Here is a 27,291-nt window from a genome sequence, read left to right on the forward strand (position 1 = left end):
TGGCGGTAGGTGTTGTTGGCATGGTGTTATTCGAGGACACGGGGCGGGAGGGAGTGTGACTGAGGCCGCATGCTAAACTTCTGAATACTGTCATAGTCCTTGAGGGAGCTGGCAGCCTGAACGGAGCATGATGGCTCATTATGGGAGTAATGACCCAGTTTTAGGTGTAATTGCTCCACATGGCTACCCCCCCTGACACACACCCCACCACAGACACTACTACCCTCTGACACACACCCCACCACAGACACTACTACCCCCTGACACACACCCCACCACAGACACACTACCCCCTGACACACACCCCACCAAAGATTGCGATTAACCCATTAAGGCCTGAAGCCGATTTCTACAAATGTCTTCTAAATCCCAACAGTTTTCTGAAAAAAACGTATGTTTCTATATCAGTGGTGCTCAAACTTTTTCATGTCAAGGACCACCAAAACTATATGTATTTGGCCGCAGACCCCCATCTCAAAATATTTTGTTCCAGGGACCCCCAGAAGCAAAGATTGGAGTTAAAAATGTTCGCACAATATGTATTCAAAGATTTGCACACATTTTCAAGATTTTTCGAAAATAGCAGATCTACAAGCTCGTAGCGCGGCACCGATGAGCTTGTATATCCCCTATTTTTGAATAGCCAAAGTGTAAAATAATGCTTTTTAGCTCAAATCAAGAAGTGACACAGATGCGTTCCAAGTCTTGAAGGGTTAATGAACAATTATGAAAAAATGAAAAAGCTAGATCTACTATAGCTCACAACCATGAAACACGTTGTGAGCTTGTAGATCGGCAGTTTTTGCTATTTTTGTACGCCACTATTGTACAACGAAGTATAATACAGGGTCATGTGGTAAATCATAATCTATTTATTTGATTATAAACGCGTCGATACGTTGATATATAAGGAAAAATAAAACCCTGCCATGAAGTCGGTTATTGGTTCTAAATATCGATTGCTCAGCCCTAACAACCCATGACAGGCACACACAATCACACACGCACGCACGCACACACACACACACACACACACACACACACACACACACACACACACACACACACACACACACACACACACACACACACACACACACACACACACACACACACACACACACACACACACACACACACACACACACACACACACACACACACACACACACACACACACACACACACACACACACACACACACACACACACACACACACACACACACAGACAATCCAACCAATCATAGGAGCTATTTTCTGTCCTTAATTAGTGAGGGAGTTGCTGAAATGAAGAGTTGGCACAGAGAGACTGAGAATGAAATTAAACAAGATTAAAGTGCAAACTGCTTAAGGGATGTAGAGGAAACACACTGCACAGCTCTCAGGCAGTGTGTGTGTGTGTGTGTGTGTGTGTGTGTGTGTGTGTGTGTGTGTGTGTGTGTGTGTGTGTGTGTGTGTGTGTGTGTGTGTGTGTGTGTGTGTGTGTGCACGCACGCTAGTGACAGAAGAAGACAGCAGTTTAAGAGTGTGAGAGACACAGAGATGCCTAGTTTGTGAGACTGTGTGTGTACGTGTGTGTGCGTGTGCGTGTGTGTGTGTGTGTGTGTGTGTGTGTGTGTGTGTGTGTGCGTGCGTGTGTGTGCGTGTGTGTGTGAAGGCACAGCTGCATCATAACAACTGAATGACCCCACTTCATTACCAAACTGCAGTCAATAAACACACAGACAGAAGTTCACCAGGGAACCGTTGTGGAACGTAATTAAATAATACAATGAGGTGATGTAGGCATCTATTCAGAATGACCCTATGTCACAGACACATTCTGTCGCTCTCTCTCTCTCTCTTTCGTGCTCGCTCTCTCTCTCTCTCTCTCTCTCTCTCATGCCCACATTATTTGTGTCCTTCCCTCTCTCGTCCTCCACCCACCCTAGCCAGAGAGTGAGGGCACTCTCTCCATACAAGACTGTTTCTTCCAAAGCACCACACTGTTATTATGTTTGCGGTTTAGCTCGCCGCCTCCGGCACCTCTACATAAGCACATTTCAGTGCAATTATCCAGAATGGGTGTCTCTGCTGCCTGCATGCTTCCTGTGCCAAATCATAGCACTACTTCCCCCATAGCGGAACTGCTCAGGCAATAAAGACGTAAGCCGAGATGCTTTGGGAGAAAATAGCTCAGAAAACACACCTCACGTATAGCCTCTGTGAGCATAATTTGGACTTTTAATTTCCCCCTGCACTTTGCACACACGGTGCAATGGAAATGAGTCAGCTTCTCTGGCTTGGTACAGCGAAATGATTGAGACCAATGGTGTTTCTCTAGCATCGTTTAAGATGAGAGGTTTTGGGCCCCCTGTAGGGGATACGCCTCTAGAGGGGGGTCTGGGGGCATCCTTCCCCCGTAATGTTCAGAGAATTTGATATGTTAAATACATAAATCTGAAGCACTCTTGAGAGTAACTGAAGGAGATAAACATGCCCAATATTTATTCTTTTATGTTAAGCAGGCTTAACACATTGACTGCCAAGGACATAATATTACGTCATCATAAAGAAAATCTTGTTTTTTGTGATTTCACTAGAGGGCGCTCTTCGCCAACCTATATGAATGATGCCTTGACTAACAGAGATGGATAGAACCGGAAATGACGTAATCCAAAAAATCACTCCGTCCACCCCAAGGTTAACAGATCTGGCTCGGATTTCTTCTCCCAGACTGCGTTTTTTGGTGAAAACGAGCTATATTCAACTGCCGATGACAACAGAACGGACGATCGCGGTTACAACGTTTTTGTTTTCCGGTGGAAAGAGGAGAGACTCGTCTCTCCACGGAGACATCGTTTGTTTACATCCGGGTTGAAAATAAAGGTCACTGGATCTTCAAAAAGATTCAAAATAAGGTAAAACTGCTAGCAGTGGCGGATGAATTAATTCATTAATACCTGGCAATGAGTGTTAACTACAATTCTTTAATATTTATTTGATATCAGAAGGGGTGCTCCATAATTGAATTATTAAAAGTCCAAAATTAAGTGTATGACCTCACTAAAGTCGGGTCTTGTGACTGAATGGAAGCAAACTGCAGAAGCAGTGTGAGAACTATTGAAATGCCATCCCACAATAGTGGAGAATGCTAATAATGGCAATGGGGGGGAAGCAACTCCATATGAATGCATGTGCTTCTTCTTCCATTTAACCACAAGACTATTAAAGAGGTCAGACACTGATGTTGGGTGATTAGGCCTGGGCTGCATTGCATGTGGCATTGCAATTAATTCCACAAGTGTTTGATAGCGTTAAGGTCAGAGCGCTGTGCAGGCCAGTCGAGTTCTCCCTCACTCATCGCATAAACCATTGGTGTGGGCATGGGGTGGGGCGATTGTCATTCTGAAAGAGGAAATGGCTTTCCGCAAAATGTTTCCACAAAATTGTAAGTGCACAATTGTTTTCCCATATATATCTTTATAAAGATCCCACACATTGTATGCTCTTTAAAGGGATTGTAGGCAACATTAAATTTAAAAAATATTTATATATATATATTTTGCATTTTCTCCCCTCTATCAGCCACTATATAATGATGCTGGGGTGTTTTCCTGCATTGAAACACAGTGCTCTTTCTGAAATCCGTATTTTCCCTACTGTTTATGTTTATGTTACGTTTGTCCGGTACGTAAATTAACGTACGCATGTGCGCGTCCGTGCGCGTCCGTGCAAACTTTTCACTTTCGGTTTTAAAACGCTCTCAAACTTCGTTTTTGAGGCACAGAATTTACTTTTAAGATAGCGTGTGGATAGAATTTAGTTGTTTAACTTCATATATGTGGTCAATTTATCACGAAAGAGCCTATTTAAAAAGTCCCCCCTGCGTCACCCCCTGGTGGTCGGGGAAAAGAACTGCTGGAGGGGCGGTGTTTGACAACAGTTTTTTTCTTTGATTATGTCTGAACTCGCCTACAAGACTGCAGAGGAACTAAGTATTATTGTTGGTCTATGTTTCTAATATTATTGGCAAGACAAACCTGACTTCTCACAGTCGACAGTGATTTCATTCCATTTACTGACCATCTCCATTGCCTAAAATGGCTACTTGTGTACTGTGGCCTTTAATCACATGAACCCTATTATTCTTCATTGCCCGGCGTTACCCAAGAGATTTGGTGTGGTGTAGAGGGAAAAAGCAAGGGACCAAGTATGTATAGACCATACATACTTGGTCCCTTCCTTTTTCCCTCTACACCACGCCAAATCGCTTTCCTGAAAATAGCGGATTATTTTGATCAAAATGTTCACCTATTTTTTACTGAATGTTCGCCTATTCTGACATGCCCAGAATAGGGATGCTAGGGTTCATGTGGTTGAACTCAATACTCAAACACACACACACACACACACACACACACACACACACACACACACACACACACACACACACACACACACACACACACACACACACACACACACACACACACACACACACACACACACGTATACAATTACATCTACATAAGGGCCTTGTGCTATATATTCACAGTCAGGCCAGGAGCTTCTTTGATCACTGGGATGCCATGTGCAAACCGAGCACCAGCAAAGTTCACTAAAACCATCAGAGGGCTGAAGGAATGAAGATAGACTGTAACCTTCAGTGTCACAGTGATTTTCTCTGCGGTTCTCCAGGAAGTCAGTCATTTTCTCTCTAAGCCACTCTGGAGCGTCTCTGTATCGCTCCTGAAGAGCCACTCTCTGTATTCCCCACCCTGTCATTTCAACACATGTGATCATAGTCCCAGACGTCAGACCACGGTTCTTTCCACCTATAGGCTATAAATGACACTTTGCGGAGGTACAATGTACTTTATGATTTGGTTCATAGTCCTAATGTACTTCTATTACCTGTAAGTCCCCAAAAAGAGTGGTAATATTTAGTTTTTGTTGTTAGGAATGTTTGTTTGTATTGTCTTTGGTTTTTCAGATGTTGTTTGTCATTTTGGTCCTGTGTTAACCCATTAAGACCGGGGACGCATCTGTGTCCATTTTAAGATTTCTTTGGGCTATTCAAAAATAGCAGATCTACAAGCTCATAGCGCGGCACCGAGTGCCGCGCTATGAGCTTGTAGATCTGCTATTTTTGAAAAATCTCGAAAAAATATTTTCCAGATTTTTTTCAAAAAACTGAGATTTAGAATTTTTTAAAGAATCGCCTCAGGTCTTAAAGGGTTAAATGAATGATGGCTTATGAGTTTGTGTTTACTCTTTCTTCCTAATCTAGAATAAATAAATATATATATATATTTATATATACACTATGCAGTATATGTTAATGTAACTTAAGCAGAGAAAGGGACATTTGTGAGATTTGGGTCACCACCTCTACATGCATGCTGGCTTACCACTTCAGCACTTATGAGTATATTGGCGGAGTTCTTGGTGGAAAACCTTGTGGCTAAAGAAATGGTGAAACACTAAAACCACAAACACACACACACACACAAACATAACACACACTCACACATGCACTCTCTCTCGTGCGCGCACGCACGCACGCTACTTCATCAAGTGGTCGCTCTGTATCTAAGAAAAAATAGGAATGAAAAGGCAGAGACATCATAGAGACGACCCGTCTCTATGAACATAACATGTTGGTCGAGCAATATGCAAAGTTGTTCTTATATTCAACTATGCACTCTAACAATATTTACTCTCTTAAATGCGTAATCATGAGAACAGTCAATGTGGTTTCTCCATCGCAAAGAGAGAGCAGATTTCAGCACACAGTGGCAGTAGCCATGGTGATTTTCCAGGGACACGGGCACAATGTCTGGCTCCCACTGCAAGGCATGCTTTCATTAAATTGTCTTAAATCAAAAGAACGGCCCTGCATGAATTCTGATTTAGGACGGAACTGTACTTCTAAACCAAACAAAAGAAAAATATCCCACAGAGATATTTCCCTATGCTGCCACAATCCTGGCTGTCTGGGTCACTTCTTCGTCCCTGAACGTCTGCACTTCTGATTGCTATGCAAACACACGCCTTAGTGGTCGTGTGGAGGAACACGTCGGCATCATCTGAAGTGAGCATGCACGCGCGTGTTTCAGTGGGTGTGACCTTCACAAATCACTAATCCATTGAAGGAGAAGGCTTGACCTGATGGAGAGGTAAATCGCCGCATGGGCCAAAGCAGCGGGATGACTGGGGGACTGTGTGTGTGTGTGTGTGTGTGTGTGTGTGTGTGTGTGTGTGTGTGTGTGTGTGTGTGCATGTGCGTGTGTGTGTGTGTGTGTGTGTGTGTGTGTGTGTGTGTGTGTGTGTGTGTGTGTGTGTGTGTGTGCGTGTGCGTGTGCGTGTGTCGTGTGTGTGTGTGTAGTTGTCACCTGCTTTATCGACAATTGAATCAAGTCACCTCCACCGTCCATAACTCACACTTTAAGTGCCCTGCTCCAAAGCCCTGCAAATCACTCGTATAATTAATATGTGTGATGTGTGTGTGTGTGTGTGTGTGTGTGTGTGTGTGTGTGTGTGTGTGTGTGTGTGTGTGTGTGTGTGTGTGTGTGTGTGTGTGTGTGTGTGTGCGTGCGTGCGTGTATGTGTGTGTGTCCCAGCTACTTTTACTTCCCCAAGACATCAATGGCCATTTATCCAACTACCCAAGTGTGCATTTATTTATCGCCTTAAAGTGTCCCTTTACGCCATCACTCAGAGTGCGCCGTGTGTGGGGATGAGAGACATACACAACGAGAGAGAGAGAGAAAGAGGTAGAAAGTAGAAAGCACAACAGAGAGGAGAAGAGCAGACAGGCTGAATTCTTCTTGTTTTAGTAGGCTCTCCCCTCCTTTCTCCCTTGCACTAACAAATGCGGCTCAGTCGAGCTAGCTCCGCCTGCCAGGAAACATTCAAATCACAGCAGCAGATACTAATGGGAGCCGAAGGCAGGGGTGGGTCAGCTGGTTCGCTCAATTTGAAGCAAAAGGTTATCGCACAAGGGGGACTCAGCGTAATCAGATAGGATTATGGGAGAAATCACAGCTGTAACACGACGAGAGAGAGAGAGAGAGAGAGAGAGAGAGAGAGAGAGAGAGAGAGAATGAAGGAGAGAGGGACGGGGAACAAATTAGACGTGACAGTGGGAACAGAGAGAGAGAGTGTTATCTGTGTAGATGGGAGAGACAGGGACAGAATGACAGAAGTCTTTCAGAGTTTGGAGAAAAACAAGCATGGTGAACATAGAGAGAGAAAAGTCAGGGATGATAGAAGGAGAAAGATAGAGAAAGAGCTGTACGGTATGAACTGGAAACCTGAGCAGAGTCTGTATGAAACTAGCTCGTTAGTATTAACCCATTCAAACCGTGAACGCATGCTGTGTGACCACTTAAACCATTATTTCATACTTTGGCTATTGAAAAATAGCAGATATACAAGCTCAATAGCAGATCTGAGCTTGTAGATCTGCTATTTTTGAAAAAAAAACGTGAAAATGTGTGCAAATCTTTGAATGTATATTCTTTTAAAGAGAACATTTTTAACTCCAATCTTTGCTTGTGGGGGGTCCCTGGAACAAAATATTTCGCGATGGATGGGTCCGCAGCTAAATACATATCATTTCGGGGGTCCTTGACAATTATGAAAAAGTTTGAGAACCACTGATATAGAAACATACGCTTTTTAGAAAACTGTTGGGATTTAGAAGACATTCGTAGAATCGGCCTCAGGTCTTAATGGGTTAATGGTTCTATGGAGGACATTGGCAAACATTCTTCTGAATATCTGGAAGCCCACAGCTGGAATCCAATCCAATGTTTTCAAAAAGCCACTGCAGAATAACTGAAGGGAGTCATTCCAAAACCCTGTTCATTTAATGGATAGAACTAGAAGAATATGTCAGAAATACAAACTTAGATCCTGAAGCTTATCGAATATGACTCTGTACTGTGTACTTGACATTATTGCTGACTTTTACAAAGCATATCGTGCTTTATTTTTGTCTTTGAGGAAGCCAATATGTTTTCCATTCATTTCACTACGCTATGAAAATAAAAATGCAGGGACTTGAAACGTGCTTGAGATAAGTAGTGCTATAAACTAAGTATAATTGTATGGTTTCTGTTTTTTTAAATTTACATTGTGTTTTTGGAAGAGAGTAAAGCTTGAAGGGTGCACTTATCTTTTTATTTATTTTATTATTATTGTTTTTTGGCTTTTTATGGCTTTATTTATAGAGGGATAGGGAAAGTAAGCTGACAGGAAAATGGGGAGAGAGATGGGGGGGTGACACGCAGCAGGAGTCGGAGTCGGGAACTGGAGTCGAACCCGCGGCACGCTGTCAGGCTGGCATTGCAGCCTAGGGTGCCTGGACCGCCACGCTACGGCCCAGGCCGGGTGCACCTATCTTATAACCCAATTATTCAGGTAAGTTCAGGAGCATTTTAATGTCTTTGGACAAAATGTAAACAACCGTATGACAACTGCAACATCTAAAAAGTGTGTGTGTGTGTGTGTGTGTGTGTGTGTGTGTGTGTGTGTGTGTGTGTGTGTGTGTGTGTGTGTGTGTGTGTGTGTGTGTGTGTGTGTGTGTGTGTCTATGCCTGTCTGCTTCTCTGATTGAGCACAGCAAATCTCAGAAACCACTGGACCGATCAGCGTCTTAACTTATCTGGTCAGTAGGCCATGGAAGACTCTCCATCCAAAATGTGTCAATTTGTTCAGACTCAACGTTGTACAGTCCATAACTAGGGATTCCCGGACGCCTCCTCGCAGTCCGGTGGTACACGATGTCGCCTATTTCTTACACAAAAAGGCATATAATCATCTATGGAACATCCAGTGAACCCCAAGTTGAGGGGCCTCTAGAGAACCTCCACCTCCAAAAGCACTTTAACTTTTGCTGCCCATAGGGGTGCCACGAATGCCCCCCCCACCCCTCCCCCCTTCAATAAGAAATCTACACCAAAAGCATAACTTTTGATATGATATGATATTTTGAATGATAAATATTAGTTTTTATCAGAGCTACTGTGTATTATTTAATATACTGTATCTTAATTATTTTGATACAAATTTGGGATATCTAGTCACATTTGGGTATCTAGCTATACTATACAGGTATGTGGCAATAAACCTATTTACCACCCTGGTTGTGTGTCATGTGAATACTTGGTAATGGTGACATATACAACATATGGTAGGCTTTATTTTATCTGTATCTGCTTGATTGCCTTTCTGGCTTTCTTTATGTCTTACAATCTCTTATATCTCCCTCTCTGCCTCTCTCTCTCTCTCTCTCTCTCTCTCTCTCTCTCTCTCTCTCTCTCTCTCTCTCTCTCTCTCTCTCTCTCTCTCTCTCTCTCTCTCTCTCTCTCTCTCTCTCTCTCTCTCTCTCTCTCTCTCTCTCTCTCTCTCTCTCTCTCTCTCTCTCTCTCTCTCTCTCTCTCTCTCTCTCTCTCTCTCTCTCTCTCTCTCTCACCCCCCCCCCCCCCCCCCCCCCCCCCCAGATGGCCTGTTTTCGGTGTGCGTCGCCATCGTACGACAGAGCATGAATTAGGCATTACACCGTCAATCATCACCAAGAACGTACGCCACAGACCACAGCGTGTCCCGCTGTGTATATATCTACAGTATGTCTGTGTGTACATATGTACGTATATATCAGTGTTCTCCTGCCAGCCTCTGTACTGTAGTGTTGTCCCATCAACACTCATATTTGCATACATCTGCCTCACCAGCATGCCCAGGCCGCAAGTGGCCCTTTATCCGGCTTTTTATGGCACCGGTTGGAGCACGTATTCCATCACAGAACGTTATTAGCCCGGGATTATAGCATAATGTTTAGGACCGTGTCACCAACTCTCACCTTACAGCCAAACACCCATGTCACATACTGCTACAGCTGCTCAATAAAGTAACGCACAGATAGGAGAGATGCTCCGTTCTGTTACTGTACTGTGATGATGAATACAGAGTTTATTGTCTGCTGACGTGAGAAATACTATTCAACAAGAATAATTCAAATGTGAAGACGACATTAACCCTTTAAGACCTGGAACGCATCTGTGTCGCATCTTTTTTGATTTGCATTATTTTACACTTTGGCTATTGAAAAATAGCAGATATACAAGCTCGTAGAGCGGCACCGAGTGCCGCTCTACGAGCTTGTAGATCTGCTATTTTTGAAAAATCGAGAAAATGTGTGCACATTTTTGAATATATATCATTTTAAAGCGAATATTTTTTACTCAAATCTTTGCTTCTGGGGATCCCTGGAAGAACATATTTTGAGATGGGGGTCGGCGGCCAAATACATATCATTTTTGGGGTCCTTGACATGAAAAAGTTTGAGAACCACTGATGTAGAAACATACGTTTTTCAGAAAACTGTTGGGATTTAGAAGACATTTAGAAATCGGCTTCAGGTTTTAAAGGGTTAAGCTCAAGACAAAATGCAATATCAGTGACCTAAATGCATCTAAATGTGGTATGCTGTTACACAGAATGCTTGCACATAGTGTGTGCTTTTGTGAATACCCTTTGTCTTCATTGTTGTGCTAAAAAAGTATTGTTAAGAATACTCTTTGTTCTATTCCCATACCATCCAATCTGTGCTTTGGTGGCAGGTTGCATTCAGCTTTTGCCAACTGAATAACAAAAAGGAAGGATTTACTCATGAATGCACATACTGTATGAAGTAGAAAAGGTGCTCCTCGGAGCACAGGTCTCCGCCAGGTCAGGTAGGTTATTGTGGGGCCAGCAATGTTCGGAATGCAGCGGCCTCCTGGTGGCGCTGCAACTAGCATGTGTGAACTTTCACGGCAATCGGACGCTGTGCAAAATCGGTAAGAGTAGTATAAAAAAAATGTTTTACAAAAGTCGGCCTCCTGGTGACGCTATAAAAGGCGGAAATGACATCCTTGGCATCCAGGGAGTGTGTGTGCACAGTTTCACGCAGATCGGGCCGACGGTGCCGGAGATTAGCTGTTCACAGACAGACAAACAGACAGACACACAGACAGACACACAGACAGAGACGGTGCAAAACGTAGTGTCGGCCTCGCCTTCGGGCCTGGCGGAGACAATAACCATTATCTAGGATGTTGTCTTTCTTTTGTTAATGTATAAGAACAAAGAAAAAAATACATATCAGATGACAAACCTGACAAAAGAAAGTGCAGATGCAAGAAATGTGTATGACCAAATAAAGTACCGTAAGCTAAAACTAAGAAAACTAGAAAAAGTGCTCCTCGGAGCACATGTCTCCACCAGGTCAGGTACGTTATTGTGGCCTCCTGGTGGCGCTATAATAGGCCAATGTGAAAAGGGGTGCCATTTATTCTTAGGCCCTTCACGGCATCGGACTGCATTCATGATTTGAGGCATTTTGTGCCAAAAATGTGTTTTGCTAAATTATACCTGCTAGTGGCGCTATAACAGGCCAATGTGGAAAGGGTGGCATTTCTTCCTCGGCCTAGTGGGAATGTGCATGTGAAATTTCACATAAATCGCAAGCTAGCTGCGTTCATGATTTGAGGCATTTTGTTCAAAACGGACCAATCCTGCAAACTTTGGAAGCCAACCTTAGCCAATCAGGATGGAATATGGATCAGACAGATCTGTGTTGATCATATGACTATAGAGATACTGTATACCGATTTGCGTGATGTTTGGATAAAATCTGTAGGAGTAATATAAAGAAATGGGTTTTGCACAAAACGGCCTCCTGGTGGCGCTATAACAGGCCCATGTAAAACAATTGGGGCTGAGGTTCTGAATTGGCATCCAGGGAGTGTGTGTGCACAGTTTCGCAGCGACCGGGCCAACGGTGCCGGAGATTAGCTGCTCACAGACAGATGGACACACGGACGGACACACGGACGGACGGACAGGGGGTAAAACATACTCTCGCCAGGCAGACAAAAATGTAACTAAGAATGGATTCTCTTCAACCATGCCAACAGGACATAACTGTTAAAACAAGCCTTCCAGGGTGCTTATCTGCTAGAGCGATATTGTCTGCTATAGTCTGAGTCTGGGGTCTGTTCTCTATGCCATTTGGATAAAACCCTGCCGGAGCCCCCAGTGGTGCCGTATAGTTCAGTCAACCACAGGTAGACTGGGTAAACTAAGGAGGTGCAGTCAATTTTATGGCATTTTGGTCATTGGCTGACCTTTCTATGGCCTGAGAGCTCAGACAGCTCCCAGTTGTCTTATATGGCTGACTTGTCCAGAGCAATGGTGCTTGGCAAAAATGGCCGTCAAGGCTTCTATTCCTCAGGCTGGTGGTGAGAGAGACTTTTTTTTTTTGAAGGGACAATTCATTCTGTCATACAGGGCTTAAGTGGATAGAAATAAAGGATGTTTTGCTTTAGAGGTGATGTCTATCACATACTTTATCTGAACTCAATGGCTGTGTAGTTGGAGCAACGTTACGTGACAGACAGACAGGACGACAGCCTGTTTACTTAACCATTTATACCCTATATATACTTAATTGACCGGAGTCCCCCCAGGACTCGATACTTTTCCCTTTTACGCCAAACCTCTTCACTGAAAATAGCGGATCTAAAAGTTTACAACCGTCCCAACACCAGGATTTAATGTGGTTAAACTTACTGCTACAGAAGCTCAGGGGAAACAGCGCAACGATTTTCCCATGCGACTACAGTGAGCACACACACTAGCATTACTTACGCGAGACACGTACTAAAGTGACGTCGGGTTTTGGAGGACTGATCCGTGCACTTTCACCGACCTTATGATCAGACTCCCAGCTGTCATATTAAAGTCTTCACCAGACCAGAACCAGAAGCTACTGATGGAAGACCAAAGTTATGTGTTTCTTCCAACCCCCACATGAATGATGCATCATTCAAAGGGTGGGGGGGGGGGAATAAACTTAAAAAACGACTCCACTGCTTGGATAGCTAGCTCGGTTCTGTCTCTCTCGTTAAAGTGTACATTGTTTGACTTGCTGTAAAGACTGTCCCACTGCAACAAACCAAAGTAAGATGTCGTGTATTCATTATTATACAGCAAGAATGAGGATTATTAACCATTTAAGACCTGGAATGCATCTGTGTCACTTTTTGATTTGAGCTACAAAGCATTATTTTACACTTTTGGCTATTCAAAAATAGCAGATATACAAGCTCATAGCGCGGCACCGAGTGCCGCGCTATGAGCTTGTATATCTGCTATTTTTGAAAAATCGTGAAAATGTGTGCACATCTTTGAATATATATATATTTTAAAGCAAACATTTTAAACTCAAATCTTTGCTTCTGGGGGTCCCTGGAACAACATATTTTGAGATGGGGGACCGCGGGCCAAGAACATCTCCATTTTGGGGTCCTTGACATGAAAAAGTTTGAGAACCACTAACATAGTAACATACGTTTAAAAGAAAATGATTTGAAGACATTTTGTAGAATTGGCTTCAGGGCTTAATGGGTTAAGCTTGTTGATGAGATGCAGTTCTTACCTGTTGAGTATAAGACACATAAATAGATAGACAACAGCACAAATTGGATTCTGCCGCTAATGCTCAGCACACCATTCTGGAGATGAGAGGAGTTGTAAGAGCTCATAAAATGATGGATGATGCTTTATTCCACTAATTTATTCTCAATAACAAGGCACAATAAGAAGGAGAGCTCAGCACACAACCTGCGTTGTAGATTATCTCCCCATAGAAGTGGTGTGTGTGTGTGTGTGTGTGTGTGTGTGTGTGTGTGTAAGAGAGAGACATGTGTTCACAAGTGTACTGTAACACATGAGCAAGCACACCTGCATGAAAGTGTGTGTGTGTGTGTGTGTGTGTGTGTGTGTGTGTGTGTGTGTGTGTGTGTGTGTGTGTGTGTGTGTGTGTGTGTGTGTGTGTGTGTGTGTGTGTGTGTGTGTGTGTGTGTGTGTGTGTGTGTGTGTGCGTGTGTGTGTTATATAAACCCATACATCAAAGCCTCTGTTTATCTCCTTTAAGCTCCCTCTATCTTTCTCCCTGTCAGCCGTTCTGTCTGTCTGAACCCCGCTGTCCTTCACATAAAACTGGGACTGCACACAGCAGGGTGGAGGTGCTGACAGAAAGAATGGATGTGTTGCTCGCTGATAGCATTCTCTTGCAATTCTCTTGCACGTGCGAGCGATTGCGCTTGTGCGTGTATGCGTGTATGCGTGTGCGTGCACATGCGTGCGTGTGCGAGTGCGTGCGTGTGCGTGTGTCCGTGTGTCATGCACTCATATCCATATGAATCGTATCTGAGTTTTGTTTATTTAACCACGTAGACCAGGGGTCTTCAACGTTTTCAGGCCAAGGAGCTGAGAGAGAGATGAAGCAGGGACCCCCTCTATATTGTATAAAATTGTGTTTCAGATAAACTTTTGCTGCTCTTTTTTCTCTCTATATACACCTATAACTCTTTGCCAAAAATAGCAGATCTACAAGCCCACAACGCCAGGCGTTGTGGGCTTGTAGATCTGCTATTTTTGGCTAAAGTTCTCCTCAGAAAAGGGATGCTAGGGTTCAAGTGGTTAATGTAAAAAAGAAAAAAATCCTATCACACAAAGATTTGGCGGACCCCCTGTAGTAGCTCTGAGGACCCCTTAGTGGCACCGGACCCCCCTGTTGAAGACCCCCGACTTAAACCCTACACTTAGATGACCGTGTCCCCCAGGAGGACTCTTTACTTGGTCTGCTCCTTTTCCCTCCTCTACACCAAGTATTGTGACAGTGACATGTTGAGAGCTTGTGGATCTGCTATTTTTTCCAGAATGCTAGCCCCCCCAGAACAGTGTCTCTATAGCAGTGGTTCTCAAACTTTTTCATGTCAAGGACCCCCAAATTGACACTTATTAGCCCGCGGGCCCCCATTTCAAAAGATATACCTCAGGGACCCCCATAAGAGAAGATTTTTTACGGCTCTAGCAGTGATTCTCAACCATTTTAATTTCAAGGATCACCAGTTTGACATGCATTAGGGCTACAGACCCCCATTTAATGGCATTTCTATCACTTGGACCGCAATTATATTGTAAAATCTATGTCAATGTAACTCTGAGAGTGTACAAATGGAACCAAATGGACCCGTTAGGGTCCACTTGGTTCCATTTGTACACTCTCAGAGTTACAGACCCATAAGGGTCCATTTGGTGCCTAATCTATCATTTAGCTGGGGACCCCCTGGAACTCCCTCAAGGACCCCTGGGGGTCCCCGGACCCCACTTTGAGAACCAATGCTCTATAGGGTTCATACAGTCCTGGTTGAGTTGTTTATGTACTCACATGCGATGCGGACGTGGGCCTTGCGACTCTTGGTGGTCCCGGCTGAGCTCCAGGCTACACACTGACACCAGTAGTCTTCTGGACCGAACAGCTCCTCCACTTGCTGCCGCGTGATCTCTATGGTGGCCTCTCTGACCACCAGACCTGGAGAGAGGAGAGGAACGGCTTGAACTGAGCGTGTGCAGTGGTGGAAAAAGTACTCGAATGTTTAAAAGTACAAAAATATTGGTATCAAAATGTACTTAAAGTACCAAAAGTAAAAGTACTAAAATGTTTGAAAATAGCAGCTCTACAAGCTCACAACGCGTCGCGATGCGACGCGTTGTGAGCTTGTAGATCGGCTATTTTCAAATAGCCTAGGTATAAAATAGGGCTAAAGTGGTTCATGTATGTTTTATAATGTAATAATTTATATCTACAAAGTAACTAGTAACTAAAGTCTTCAAATAATTGTAGTGGAGTAAAAGTACAATATTTGCCTCTGAGATGTAGTGGCGTAGAAGTAAAGATAAGTATAGACAATTGGAAATACTCCAGTAAAGTAAAAGTACCTCAAAATTGTACTTAAAGTGCAGTACTTGAGTAAATGTACTTAGTTACTTTACACCACTGAGTGTGTGTGTGATACAGTTGCTGGGCATTGTTAGACCAAAATATATATATTTTTTGATTACCCCAGACTCCCAGAACAACACTAGCCAAAACACCCACAAGCAGCCACAGCAGATGTAAGATTTGCATGCACACGTGACCTGATGTGGCTGTGCAATGATTCAAATATAAAAAAGATATTGAAAATATCATAATAGAAACTTGCCGAACAAATCTAAAAAAATTGGGATATTTGGAGCCAGCCTTTAATAAGTTACACTGTGATTTGTTTTGAATACAGTCGGAGTCAAAATAATGTGAAAATCAAAGCAGAGCTGCGAAGTTGTTACTGGTTTCAACACACAACAGTAAATAACATAGTAAGGAAGCTGGAATATCAGGAAATATTATCTGCTGCAATTTACAAGCCCTGGCCATTTACCGAGTAGCTTTACTTTGCAAGATTTATGCTTTTTCATCCTTCCACTTTTATTTCAATTCCCTCTGTCCCCTCCTGCTTGAACGAGGAGCTACGGGAGGAATGATTTTGAGGTTTAAATTGCTGCAAAACCACTGATAGGACTGTAAACGAAGAAGGAGAGAAGGAAACACGGCAGAGGAAGTAGAAAAGGGAAGGTGGAATCGGGGAGTGCAGGATAAAGGGAGGATGAACAAAATAGGAGGCATGGGGAATGAGAAAGTAGAACAAGGGTGTGTTAGGAAGAAACGACATGCAAGGGAGAGAGAGACGATAAGACAGTCAGGGAGAAATTTAGAAGAGAAAACCCACAACAGGAGGGGATGATTTAAGTGTTCACATAATGTGAAAGATGAAGGAAGGAATACCAAGCGAAACATACAGTAAGTTAGTAATAAAAAGATGGAGATGGGGGTTAATTAAGGAGAAAGCATTAAAGAGAGAAAAGTTGAAATTAGTAGTGGAAGGGTAATGTGAGGGGATTATAAAAAATAAAACAAACTTTTGGAAATATATTTTAAGTTGTAAAGTGCTACAACTACCCAAGTTGCTTCCTCCAAGGGGGTGGGAGGCGCAGTAATCCCAATTTATTACTTATGCACATGCTCATTAAGCTGTTGCCGCAGAGATATACAGCAGCGTGACACTTTACAGAAAGAGAGCGACAAAGGACAAAGGCAAAGAGTGCTAGTAAGCAAATAGACAGTGTGAAAGCTGTAACGCAAACTTGTTCTGGATGAAAGTTTACAGGAGTCATTGAAGGAACGAAAGGCAAGAGGAGAGTGATGCTGGCTGGGTTGGAGGTCTCTGGGGTAACATTGGATGAAGATCGAGAGCAAGAAACACGAAAACAAGTCCTTGAATGAAGCGACAACTCTGATTATAGAACAACAACATGTAAATTTACAGTTTGTGGTGAGTACATTAAAGCAAGTTATAGCCTGGACACCCAGAGGGCTAAGAGAGCTATGGGGGAAAGTAAAAGATAGTGTACAAGGTGGCACCGAGGCAGTAATAGCGATTGTTTGAAACAAACCGAGCAAAGATGTGAGGCGATAAAACTAGAGCCGGAGTAACCTAGGAAACTAGGGAGCTATTATGGATTTAAAGCTAAAAATGAAAGCACCAGGCACGAGGCGTAGGAGAGAGAGATGTAAGGGGCTAAGAAAACGGCAAGTAAAGTGGCAATTATAAACAGCGAGAAGCATTACACTGACGCACAGGTGGCTAAAAAGTATGTAGGCAGTGAGGAACAACAAGGCAAAGGGCAAAAATGGTAGGGGGGAGGTGTAAATCGCTAAGTAAGCTAACACTGTTGCAGTGCCAGTGGGAATAGCGGGGCAATTAAAGTGAATGGACAGGTGTTATACTTAATAGTTCTAGAGGTCCTTTAAGGAAAAAGAACACCCTTCAATATAGAAACCGTGTGGCAAGATAAACTGCAATGTGACACTTGTAAGAGCAAGCGAGCTTGTGCTGCATCAAACTAAGGAGACAGTTAAACTTTAAACATCAACAAATGCTCTACAAAGAGCTTTACATAAAACAGTTGAAAGAGTTGTTTACTAAATCAAATGCACATAGTTAAGTAGAACATTTGAGCAGTTGAAGGTTTATGGAAAGACAACAAATAGTAAAGGATAATTGTCAGCAGAAGAACAGGGTTTCCTGCTTATATCTGATAAATTAGGCTTTAGTCAATATGTTATTTCATTTCAAAGTGAGTCTCCCCGAATAGCCTACAATGCAGAGTAGAGTATGCATAATCGTGGCTTGTTCTTTATACTTTATTTTATAAAATCACCATATTTTTGCCAATACAGTAGAACTCAGCATGGTCCCAGTAGTCTGACAGAATGCTCACTAAGCTATCATTGCCCTGCAGGGTGTACAAATTGCCAGAAGCTTTAAAAAAAATTATAATAATACATAAATAATGTATTTTTTAAAAAGGCCCTGGTTGACTCATGATAGTTTTTGTTTGGATAAAAAGCATTGAGCATTTCCATCATTCTGTAGTACACAAATGGAGTTTTAGATCTCTCTAGCACTGTGCCATCTCAGACAAATCCCTCTAGTCAACATCAGGAAGTCTGTAGTAAAAAAGAATGAAGTAAAAATAAAAAAGTACACGGGTGTACACGAGTGAATGTGGCCACAATGATTTCTATAAACCATAGTTCTTTTTTTACATTGTCCTGAAGCATCAGTTACTTGCCTTTCTAAATCCTAATCTAAATCCTATGTTTCTATGTCAGTGGTTTTCAAACTTTTTCATGTCAAGGACCCCAAAATGTATATTATGTATTAGGCCGCGGACCCCCCATCTCAAAATATGTTGTTCCAGGGACCCCCAGAAGCAAAGATTTGAGTTACAAATATTCTCTTTAAAAATATGTATATTACATTTTTCAAAAATAACAGATCTACAAGCTCGTAGCGCGGCACTCGGTGCCGCGCTATGAGCTTGTATATCTGCTATTTTTGAATAGCCAAAGTTTAAAATAATGCTTTTTAGCTCAAATCTAAAAATGACACAGATGCGTCCCAGGTCTAAATGGGTTAAAAAGGTACTGTTTATAGTAAATGAGGTTGATTTGATCCCTAAAAATTGCAACAACCCAAGGCAACAGTGATTATGACTGAAAGGTCAAAACAGTCACTATGATTGGACAGCTTTTTAACCGTGATTCTACAGTAAATGGACCGCTTTGCAATGGCTGTTCTAACTGGACAGCTTTGTAATGGCAAATCTCGTTGGATAGCTTCGTAACAGAGATTTTGATTGGACAGTTACGTAACGGTGGTTCTGATTAGACTGCTTTGGAATGGTGATTGGCGATTTTACCCATCGTCAAGTATAATTTAATTGCCATTTATCCATGAAAAACACTGTTCTTGATTGACCTTCAGTCAACATATGCAGCAACATACAGTACAATGACTGTTTACAGGCAATAGAAAATGAACACAAACAGAATTGTACATCCCATTATGAGAATACTGTGGACAAGGCATAGCAACATGAATGTACTACACTGATTGACTAATGATGAACTCTAAACGACAACAAAAACATATGGACTTCTGTCGCAGTCGTCACGTCATTGGCAGGTTTCATGGACACCATGCTTGCCGTTGATTGGAAATGCTTCCATTTTTTGACACATGTCTAGCACACCTTCTGGTGTTCAATGACTATCTTTTGGCTCATATGTAGTTCTGATGCCTTGTGCTGGATGAATGAATGCAGTAGCAGGGAAATTGTCAGTGGTTCTGAGACTATTTAATTCCAACCCGCCATAACTCTGAGAGATAGAACCAAATGGACCTGTGTAAGGGTCCATTTGGTTCCATTTGAATACTCTCAATTTTTAAGCTCTCCATATGTACTCTCCCCCCTCAAGGAACTCTGAGCCCACTTTGAGAACCACTGTGTTAAGATACAGTGTTGCCAGATTCTGTGAGAGAAACAAGCAACCAGGTCTAGGAAAACCAGCCCAAAGGAAGCGACTATGGGCCACATGAGCACTTTAACATATACTGTACATCAGCTATTTGAAAATAGCAGATCTACAAGCTCACAACGCGTCGCGACGCGTTGTGAGCTTGTAGATCTGCTATTTTCACATAAGATCTTGCGGGGAAATTATAATAAGCAGATCTGGCAACCCTGGTTAGATAAACCGTTAATTGTCAGTACAGTGCAAATAACTGTCATTGCACTTAACCACATATGTTCACTAGTCTGGGCTGGGTGAACATTTGGCAAGAATAGCAGAGCTACAAGCTCACGTGTCGCAACGTGACGTGCTGTCGAATTTGTTGAAATAAAAAAGAAATACGTACATGTGAAGGGGTTCTCTGAGATGAATTTATGCTCGACAGAATAGTACTTGAAGGTGCAATTCAATTAGTCTACATAAATTCATGTTAATGAGTTGGATTTTAATTAATCAGATTGCTTTTAATGCTGTTACATGCAAGGCTCAATGCTTGCAACAAAGGAGTTTAAAGTAGAATCTTTGTTATTGTTCTTATTACATATTTTTTAAAGTCAAATAATTACTGAAAATGTACAAAGGTCAGTGATCGTGTATGTATGCATTGTGAAGTGGTGGATGCAAAAAAAGGCATCAAACTATGTAACACAAATTGGACTCTGCAAAGTTCTCAACTGGCCTGAAAATTAAGGCCCGGCCCTAACTGGGCTGGCCCGAACGATTACCATCATTTTAGGCCCGAAAAACGCGGAAAAGTGTCTTCACAGTCACGCATCCAACAAGCTTTGAACTGAGTTCCAATGTTTGAGTTTTGGCCATTTTCGCCGGATTTCTTTTCATGACATGGGCTAGGAAGGTCGGACGGCGACAAACTAGATACCTGAGTAAAGTTCGCTTTGAGCTGCATCCAACGCATCCACTGCCATTTCCGGCGGGCATACCGCTCGGCCGCTAGGGGCAGTTGAAACTTGCTCTGACTAATAGGCTCTATGCACAGCAGCCATATTGGACAGAAATTGGGCCCCTTCCTCGCTTCCTTCACAGGTGTTACCAATGATACTAATGAAGGCTCTGTTCCGTTCCGCTTAGTGTAGCACAGTGGTTCTCAAACTTTTTAATTTCAAGGACCCCCATAACTCTGAGAGTGTACAAATGGAACCAAATGGACCCGGGAGGGCCCATTTGGTTCCATTTGTACACTCTCAGAGTTACACCCTCTCAAGGAACCATGAGGGTCCCTGGACCACACTTTGAGACCCACTAGTATTTCTAGTGAGCCAACATGCACAATATCAGCACCCTGACTCTGTTTGACCAGAATGGAACAGAGCCTTCATTAGTATCATTGGTAACACCTGTGAAGGAAGTAAGAAGAGACCCAATTTTTCTCCAAAATGGCTGCCGTGCATAGAGCCTATTAGACTAAATTAGCATACATTTTCGGCCCGGGCCACATTTAGAATCCTTCTTAATGTTACAGTACCTGTTGTCAGAGTAGTTGGAGGCCAGTCTATGACATCATTTAAATATGACACACCAACTTCGGAGAGTTTGGAGATTTCCATACATAGGCATAAAAGGGACACAGACAGGCAGAAAAATCTTGCTGGTGTTATACAGTAGATAGATTATATCGTAATTGTTGTACTCTCTCTCACTCATACATAATAAAAGTTTCCCAAAGGGAGCTATGGTGCATATTGGGATCAACTAGCGCTTGTCATCACCCTGAAATTTTGAACGCTCTCTAGGCCTGGCTCACAATGAGAGGCGTCGTGGGTGCAGTTAGAGCACTGTGTGTCTCTGAATGAAAAGAAACCAGAGAAAGAGAGAATAGATGCCAGGGAAAAAAAGAGGGGAAGACACAAAGACAGACACAGATGCAGGGGTAAAAGCTAAATGCTTTAGAGCAGGAACGAAAACTGCTAAAGCGAGCCAGGAACAGGGCAGAGGCACTCAGACGCTCTGACTGTGCTGTTTGAATGTAATCAGGAGTAGGTCAGACACAGGCCTGTAGGGACAAGAAGACAGTGAGGAAGAGCCAAAACCTCTGCTTTTTATTGCATCACCAGAGAGAGAGAGAGAGAGACAGACAGACAGAGAGAGATGCAAAGAAAGAGGATGAGAGAAAGAGAGAGAGAAAGAGTTCTACAGATGTACTGTAGAAGTGAATCTAGCCAGGATCTTGACATAGCAGTCACCAGACTGTGGCCAATTGCACGGTCACAGAGATACTAGGTGCACGTGTCTGTCTGTCTGTCTGTCTGTCTGTCTGTCTGTGTCTCAGTGGTATTATGCATGCTTGTCCTGAAGAGTCAATGTTCCCGGGCACTCCAGGACACCAGAGGAAATCTATAGGGAACTACAATGTTCACACACACACACACACACACACACACACACACACACACACACACACACACACACACACACACACACACACACACACAGGCTTCTGTGTCAGAAGCCACTGACACAGAAGTAAATTGACCCCTTTTATAAACCTTAGTTTGTAAATAATTGAATATGAACAATCAGTAAGAGAGTGAGAGATACAGACAGACAGACAGACAGACAGACAGACAGATGGAGAGAGAGGAGAGATGAGAGAGAGGTTGTGCAGACAGAGATAAACCGAAAATGGAAGAACCAGAGAATGAGATCGTGAGAGTAAACGTGTATAGAGCAGTGGTTCTCAAAGTGGGGTCCTTGGGGGGGGGGGGGGGGGGGGGGTCCAGGGGGTCCCCACTGCAAATGATTTAAATCAGTTTAACCACTTTAACCCCTATATGCATCGGCTACTTGAAAATAGCCGATCTACAAGTCCATCCACAAGCTCAAGCTTGTAGATCAGGTATTGTGTCCCTGGCACAAACTACTGGGGGTCCGCGGCCAAATCCATATTATTTGCGGGTCCTTGACGACGTGCAAAAGTTTGAGAAGCACTGATATAAAGGAGAGAGAGAACACAAGGAGGAGGAGACCAGACAGAGGAGGAAGGAGAGAGGATATCGATCGCAGCGTGATGGCAGCTACGGAGGGAAGGAGGTCACAAATCAGTGTAGCCAATGTGAGTGTGTGTGTGTGCGCGCGCGAGGGCGCGTGCGTGCATGCATGCATGCACAGAGGCGCAGGTCAATGTTGGCAGACTAATAACCATTCACACTTGGGGCTAATGGAGACAAAGTAGGTAACCTAGTACACACTATGTTATTTGCACACTTCCAAGGGCTAATGGAGATATACTGAGGTAGTGCACACTTTGTTTAAACAAACACTGGTAATGGCCTTCAGCCAAAACATAGTGGATACAGACAGTACATACGGTTTCAGTATAGTACACATAGGGCAACAGAACAGCAATTTGTTTAACTGTACAGCAGCCAATTAGAATGCCTCTGGAATGCAGTTGCACTCTGAAAATGGCCACTATGGAAGTTCCCTGGAAAGACGTCTGCTCTTCACTTGAGCATCCTCTACTCAGAACAAACATTTTATTGATATTATCCCTATGGGAACTTGTTATATTTAATTTGAATTTATATCCTATTTATTCCATGGCTCATTTTATTGTTTTACTGTACCATTTATCTTGTGCTTGTTTGCTCACCAATTCACCAAGTCACATGGTACTGTAAGTGCCATTTTCATACTGTACAGGCTATATATACAGTATACTGTAGGTGTATGTCCCTAAACTATTCAAACATACAAGATATAGTAAGGCAACATGACATGAGCACAAACACCTTGTAGGATAGCAGCAAATGAAAGAAAGGAGGAGAGGAGAGGAGAGGAGAGGAGAGGAGAGGCTTTATTCTCCCTAAGGGAATGTATCATGGACACTATACAGTAACTGCTGGAAAAAATACAACGACAACATGCAGGACAACACAGTACTGCCCATTGAACTACAGTACACACTGTTGTAAATACAAGCAAAGTTACGGGAGTGTGGCTCTGGCTAGCTAGTTATTTACTGTAAGACAGGGGGACAAAGGACAAAGGATAGCCTAAAGCTGTGATTCTCAAACCTTTTCATTTCAAGGACCCCCAGTGCATTAGACCACCGACCCCATAACTCTCGAGGCTGTGCAAATGGAACCAAATTGACCCAAATTGACTCTGTGTACAGTCTCAGAGTTACCAGTCATTTGGCTGGGGGTCCCTGGACCACACTTTGAGAACCACTGGCCTAAAGCGGTTCAGCTTGCACAGGGGAACTCTGAAGCATCTGTTTAAAGGAAGATGCTGATACTCAGGGTGGAGGGCATTGCAGCAAGAGGAGCAGCAAAATAGTTTAGATTTGATCAAACTGTTAGTGATCAAGACAGGGTCTAATTATGACATGGCTTCCTTGTGCAAGCTGTAGTTAGTTAGGTGTTAATGTACAGTTTGTGAATGAAGCAGCAATGTTAATGAGCATAGCAGCGTGAGGTGAGCTGTGACTGGCATATACTGTATCTTGATGTGCTAACATGCTAATGTGATCTTTAAATCTTACAAATTCTCTAGTCTTACTGTAGTGGGAGACTTGCTGTCCGTCGTCATTTTACATTGGGCTAGTGATAGTGATACATGCATATTTTTAATAATGCAGTGTTAAGATGCTAATGTGAGCCTTTGTGGTAATGTTGCAGAGCTGTGATATTGGCATACAACAACAATGTCAACCAGTGTTGCCAGATTTTGCGAGTGAAATAAGCAACCAGGTCTATGAAAACAAGCCAAAGACGAAGCGACTTGGCCACATGAGCACTTAAAACCTATATACATTAGCTATTTGAAAATCGCCGATCTACAAGGTCACAACGAGTGAAGTTGTAAAGTCTGCTATTTTCAAATATTGAATATATAAATTTCAACAACACGGATTTTGGACAGACTACATGGACTTAACAGAAAAACAAGCCCAAGGGCGCTTATAATAAGCAGACTTGGCAACACTGGTCTGAATTGTGATTGGTGTCAGCAGCATCAGCTGAGCTGTGTAGTTCACATAGGGCAGCAGACACATAGGGCAGCAGAACAGTCTATCTATGTTGTGGGCTCAATAGCAGAGGACCGATGAGGGCAAGTTTTCCTTCAAGGTTTTCTTATTTTCTGTACAGCACCAGCAACCTACACTGACCTAAAGTACTTGCCGTGCCGCCTTAGGTAGTATAATCAATAGTAGTTGTCACCACACAGAAATAAGATCCAAACAGGAGCAGATAAAGCAACCTATCATGACAGAGGCCCTGTCTGTTTGTGTGTGTGTGTGTGTGTGTGTGTGTGTGTGTGTGGATGGCTGACTCATCCTGTGTGCTTCGATGCTCAACAGGTGGTGTGTCATCACATGCAGCTCAGAGGCCAATTAGTAGCTCAGTGTCAGCTGAGCTGTGTTCTCTGTGATTGGTCTCCTTTTCTTGGGACATAGAGATGGTCTACAAATACAGACTAACACTGTTCTAGATGGCTGGCCCCTTTGGTGTCAACGTGGAAAAAAAAAACTCTTGGGAAGAAGTTTAAAATATCTAGTCATTCTCACTTGCTTTTTTTTCCAAGGGAAAAGGTCACGCAAAAATGGCAGACAATGTATTAGCTCCTCGAAGGCTGGTTGTCTAATTAAGAGAAAGGCTACTGTATCTTTTTAGCAACGCTTGAGCTCCAGACTAAACATGTCATTTCCCGTCATGTCACTCCCTAAATAACCTTCCAAGGGAATGATCTCTACCAGGAGCGAATCAGACATCAAATACAGATCTTACTAATGTTCAAAGTTATTGAATCTTACTGATCATCCTTCCACCTGTCTCTCCTGCCTGCCCCTCATCTTTACTCTATACCTCCTGCAATTGTTCCCTTTCTGCTCTTCATCTTCATCACCCCCTTCTACCTCACATGGAACCTGCCTCTCTTCCTACTGCTCATTTCCCCCCTCATTCCCCCTCTTCCTTACTCCCCCCTCATTATTTCTACCATTCTCCAACTCAATGCTATGCAGTAGTTTCTTCCTCTCTTGAATCTCATGTAAAGAGAAACACGCCCAAGCTCCTTTAATTAACTTCAAGGCTAAGGAAGTCAAACAGCTGAAAAATAGACAAAGTGAAGAGAAGAGAAGAGAAGAGAAGAGAAGAGAAGAGAAGAGAAGAGAAGAGAAGAGAAGAGAAGAGAAGAGAAGAGAAGAGAAGAGAAGAGAAGAGAAGAGAAGAGGAGAGATAATAGAAAGACTGGTATCATCTTTCTTTGCTCTATGCTGATCCCTGGTTTCTGACCTTTCACCAGCATCCTCCATAGAATCCCTCCATCCCTCCCATCAGCCTCCCTCCTTCCCAACTCTCAGAATCCCTCCATCTCTCCCATCAGCATCCCTCCTCTCAGCATCCCTCCATCCCTCCTATGAGCATCCCTCCATCCCTCTTCTCAGCATCCCTCCATCCCTCCTATGAGCATCCCTCCATCCCTCTTCTCAGCATCCCTCCATCCCTCCTATGAGCATCCCTCCATCCCTGCCCTGCTTTCATCAGCTCAGGTTTTATCTGTCTGTGCTCTCCTGTTTCAGTCTGGGGAAATTAGAGTCCAGCACAGAACAGCATGAGGCTAAGAGAGAGAGAGAGATGGTGGGTTGGGTTGGTGGATGGGGGGGGGGGGGGGGGCAGAGAGAGAGACAAAAAGAGAGAGAGAGAGAGAGAGAGAGAGAGAGAGAGAGAGAGAGAGAGAGAGAGAGAGAGAGAGAATCAACAAAGAGAAATAGTAGATGGAGATAGAGAGAGAGAGAGAAACATAAAAGCGGTATCAGGACCGTAGCTTCTAGCTGTGTCTCACGTAGATTCAGAAAACAACTCAGACGCCCACGAGTGCACGCACGCACACACACACACACACACACACACACACCTACTGTACAATCACAGGAAGTGCTGGCACTGCACGGCTGTGTTGTGCAATGTGCATATATACTGTACATACAGTACAATAGACCATAGCTCTGTAGGAATGTCATGGAAGATAAATCATCTAGGATAATGGTCTTCCTCAAGTCATTCTCTTGTTTATATTCAATTGTAAGCGTGTGCATTTCTCAGCAGGGGGTTCAAAGCGGAACTATCACCAGAGTGCCAGAGATTTGGGATGACGGGTCACAGTTTACTGCTGGAATGCAGTCAAAAAAAAAATTACCAGCTTGCAAAGCATGCTGGTCTAAGATCAAACTCAGTCTAGTCAACACTTTCTCAACACTTTCTCGACTTTTCATCATTGGCTGTCCTTTAAGCCAATGGGGATACTTTTTCATACTCTGAACGGGCGGTCTCGTCCTCCCAAGCTATAGTACTAGAAACGCCTCTCGCCTCTATGGCAGTGTTGCCAGATTCTGCAAGAGAAATAAGCAACAGGTCTAAGCCAATGGGGAGCCACTAGCAGTGTTGCCAGATTCTGCGAGACAAATCAGAGAAAGCAGAAAGCAAG

The 27,291-nt window shown here is 43.2% G+C and overlaps 1 protein-coding gene across 2 annotated transcripts in view; it reads right to left on the minus strand.

Annotated features, from left to right (window-relative positions):
- Nucleotides 1–27,291, minus strand: part of LOC311043027 (netrin receptor UNC5C-like) — a 280,919-nt gene that overhangs the window by 101,325 nt on the left and 152,303 nt on the right. For both annotated transcript variants that reach the window (XM_084054159.1, XM_084054158.1), the window contains exon 3: nucleotides 15,271–15,414. In XM_084054159.1, coding sequence (XP_083910285.1) covers nucleotides 15,271–15,414 — 144 coding nt within the window. The remainder of the gene's footprint in view (nucleotides 1–15,270; nucleotides 15,415–27,291) is intronic.

Source organism: Gymnoscopelus microlampas (assembly GCF_963454915.1).
Source record: "Gymnoscopelus microlampas genome assembly, chromosome: 4".
In the NCBI taxonomy this organism is placed as follows: Eukaryota; Metazoa; Chordata; class Actinopteri; order Myctophiformes; family Myctophidae; genus Gymnoscopelus; species Gymnoscopelus microlampas.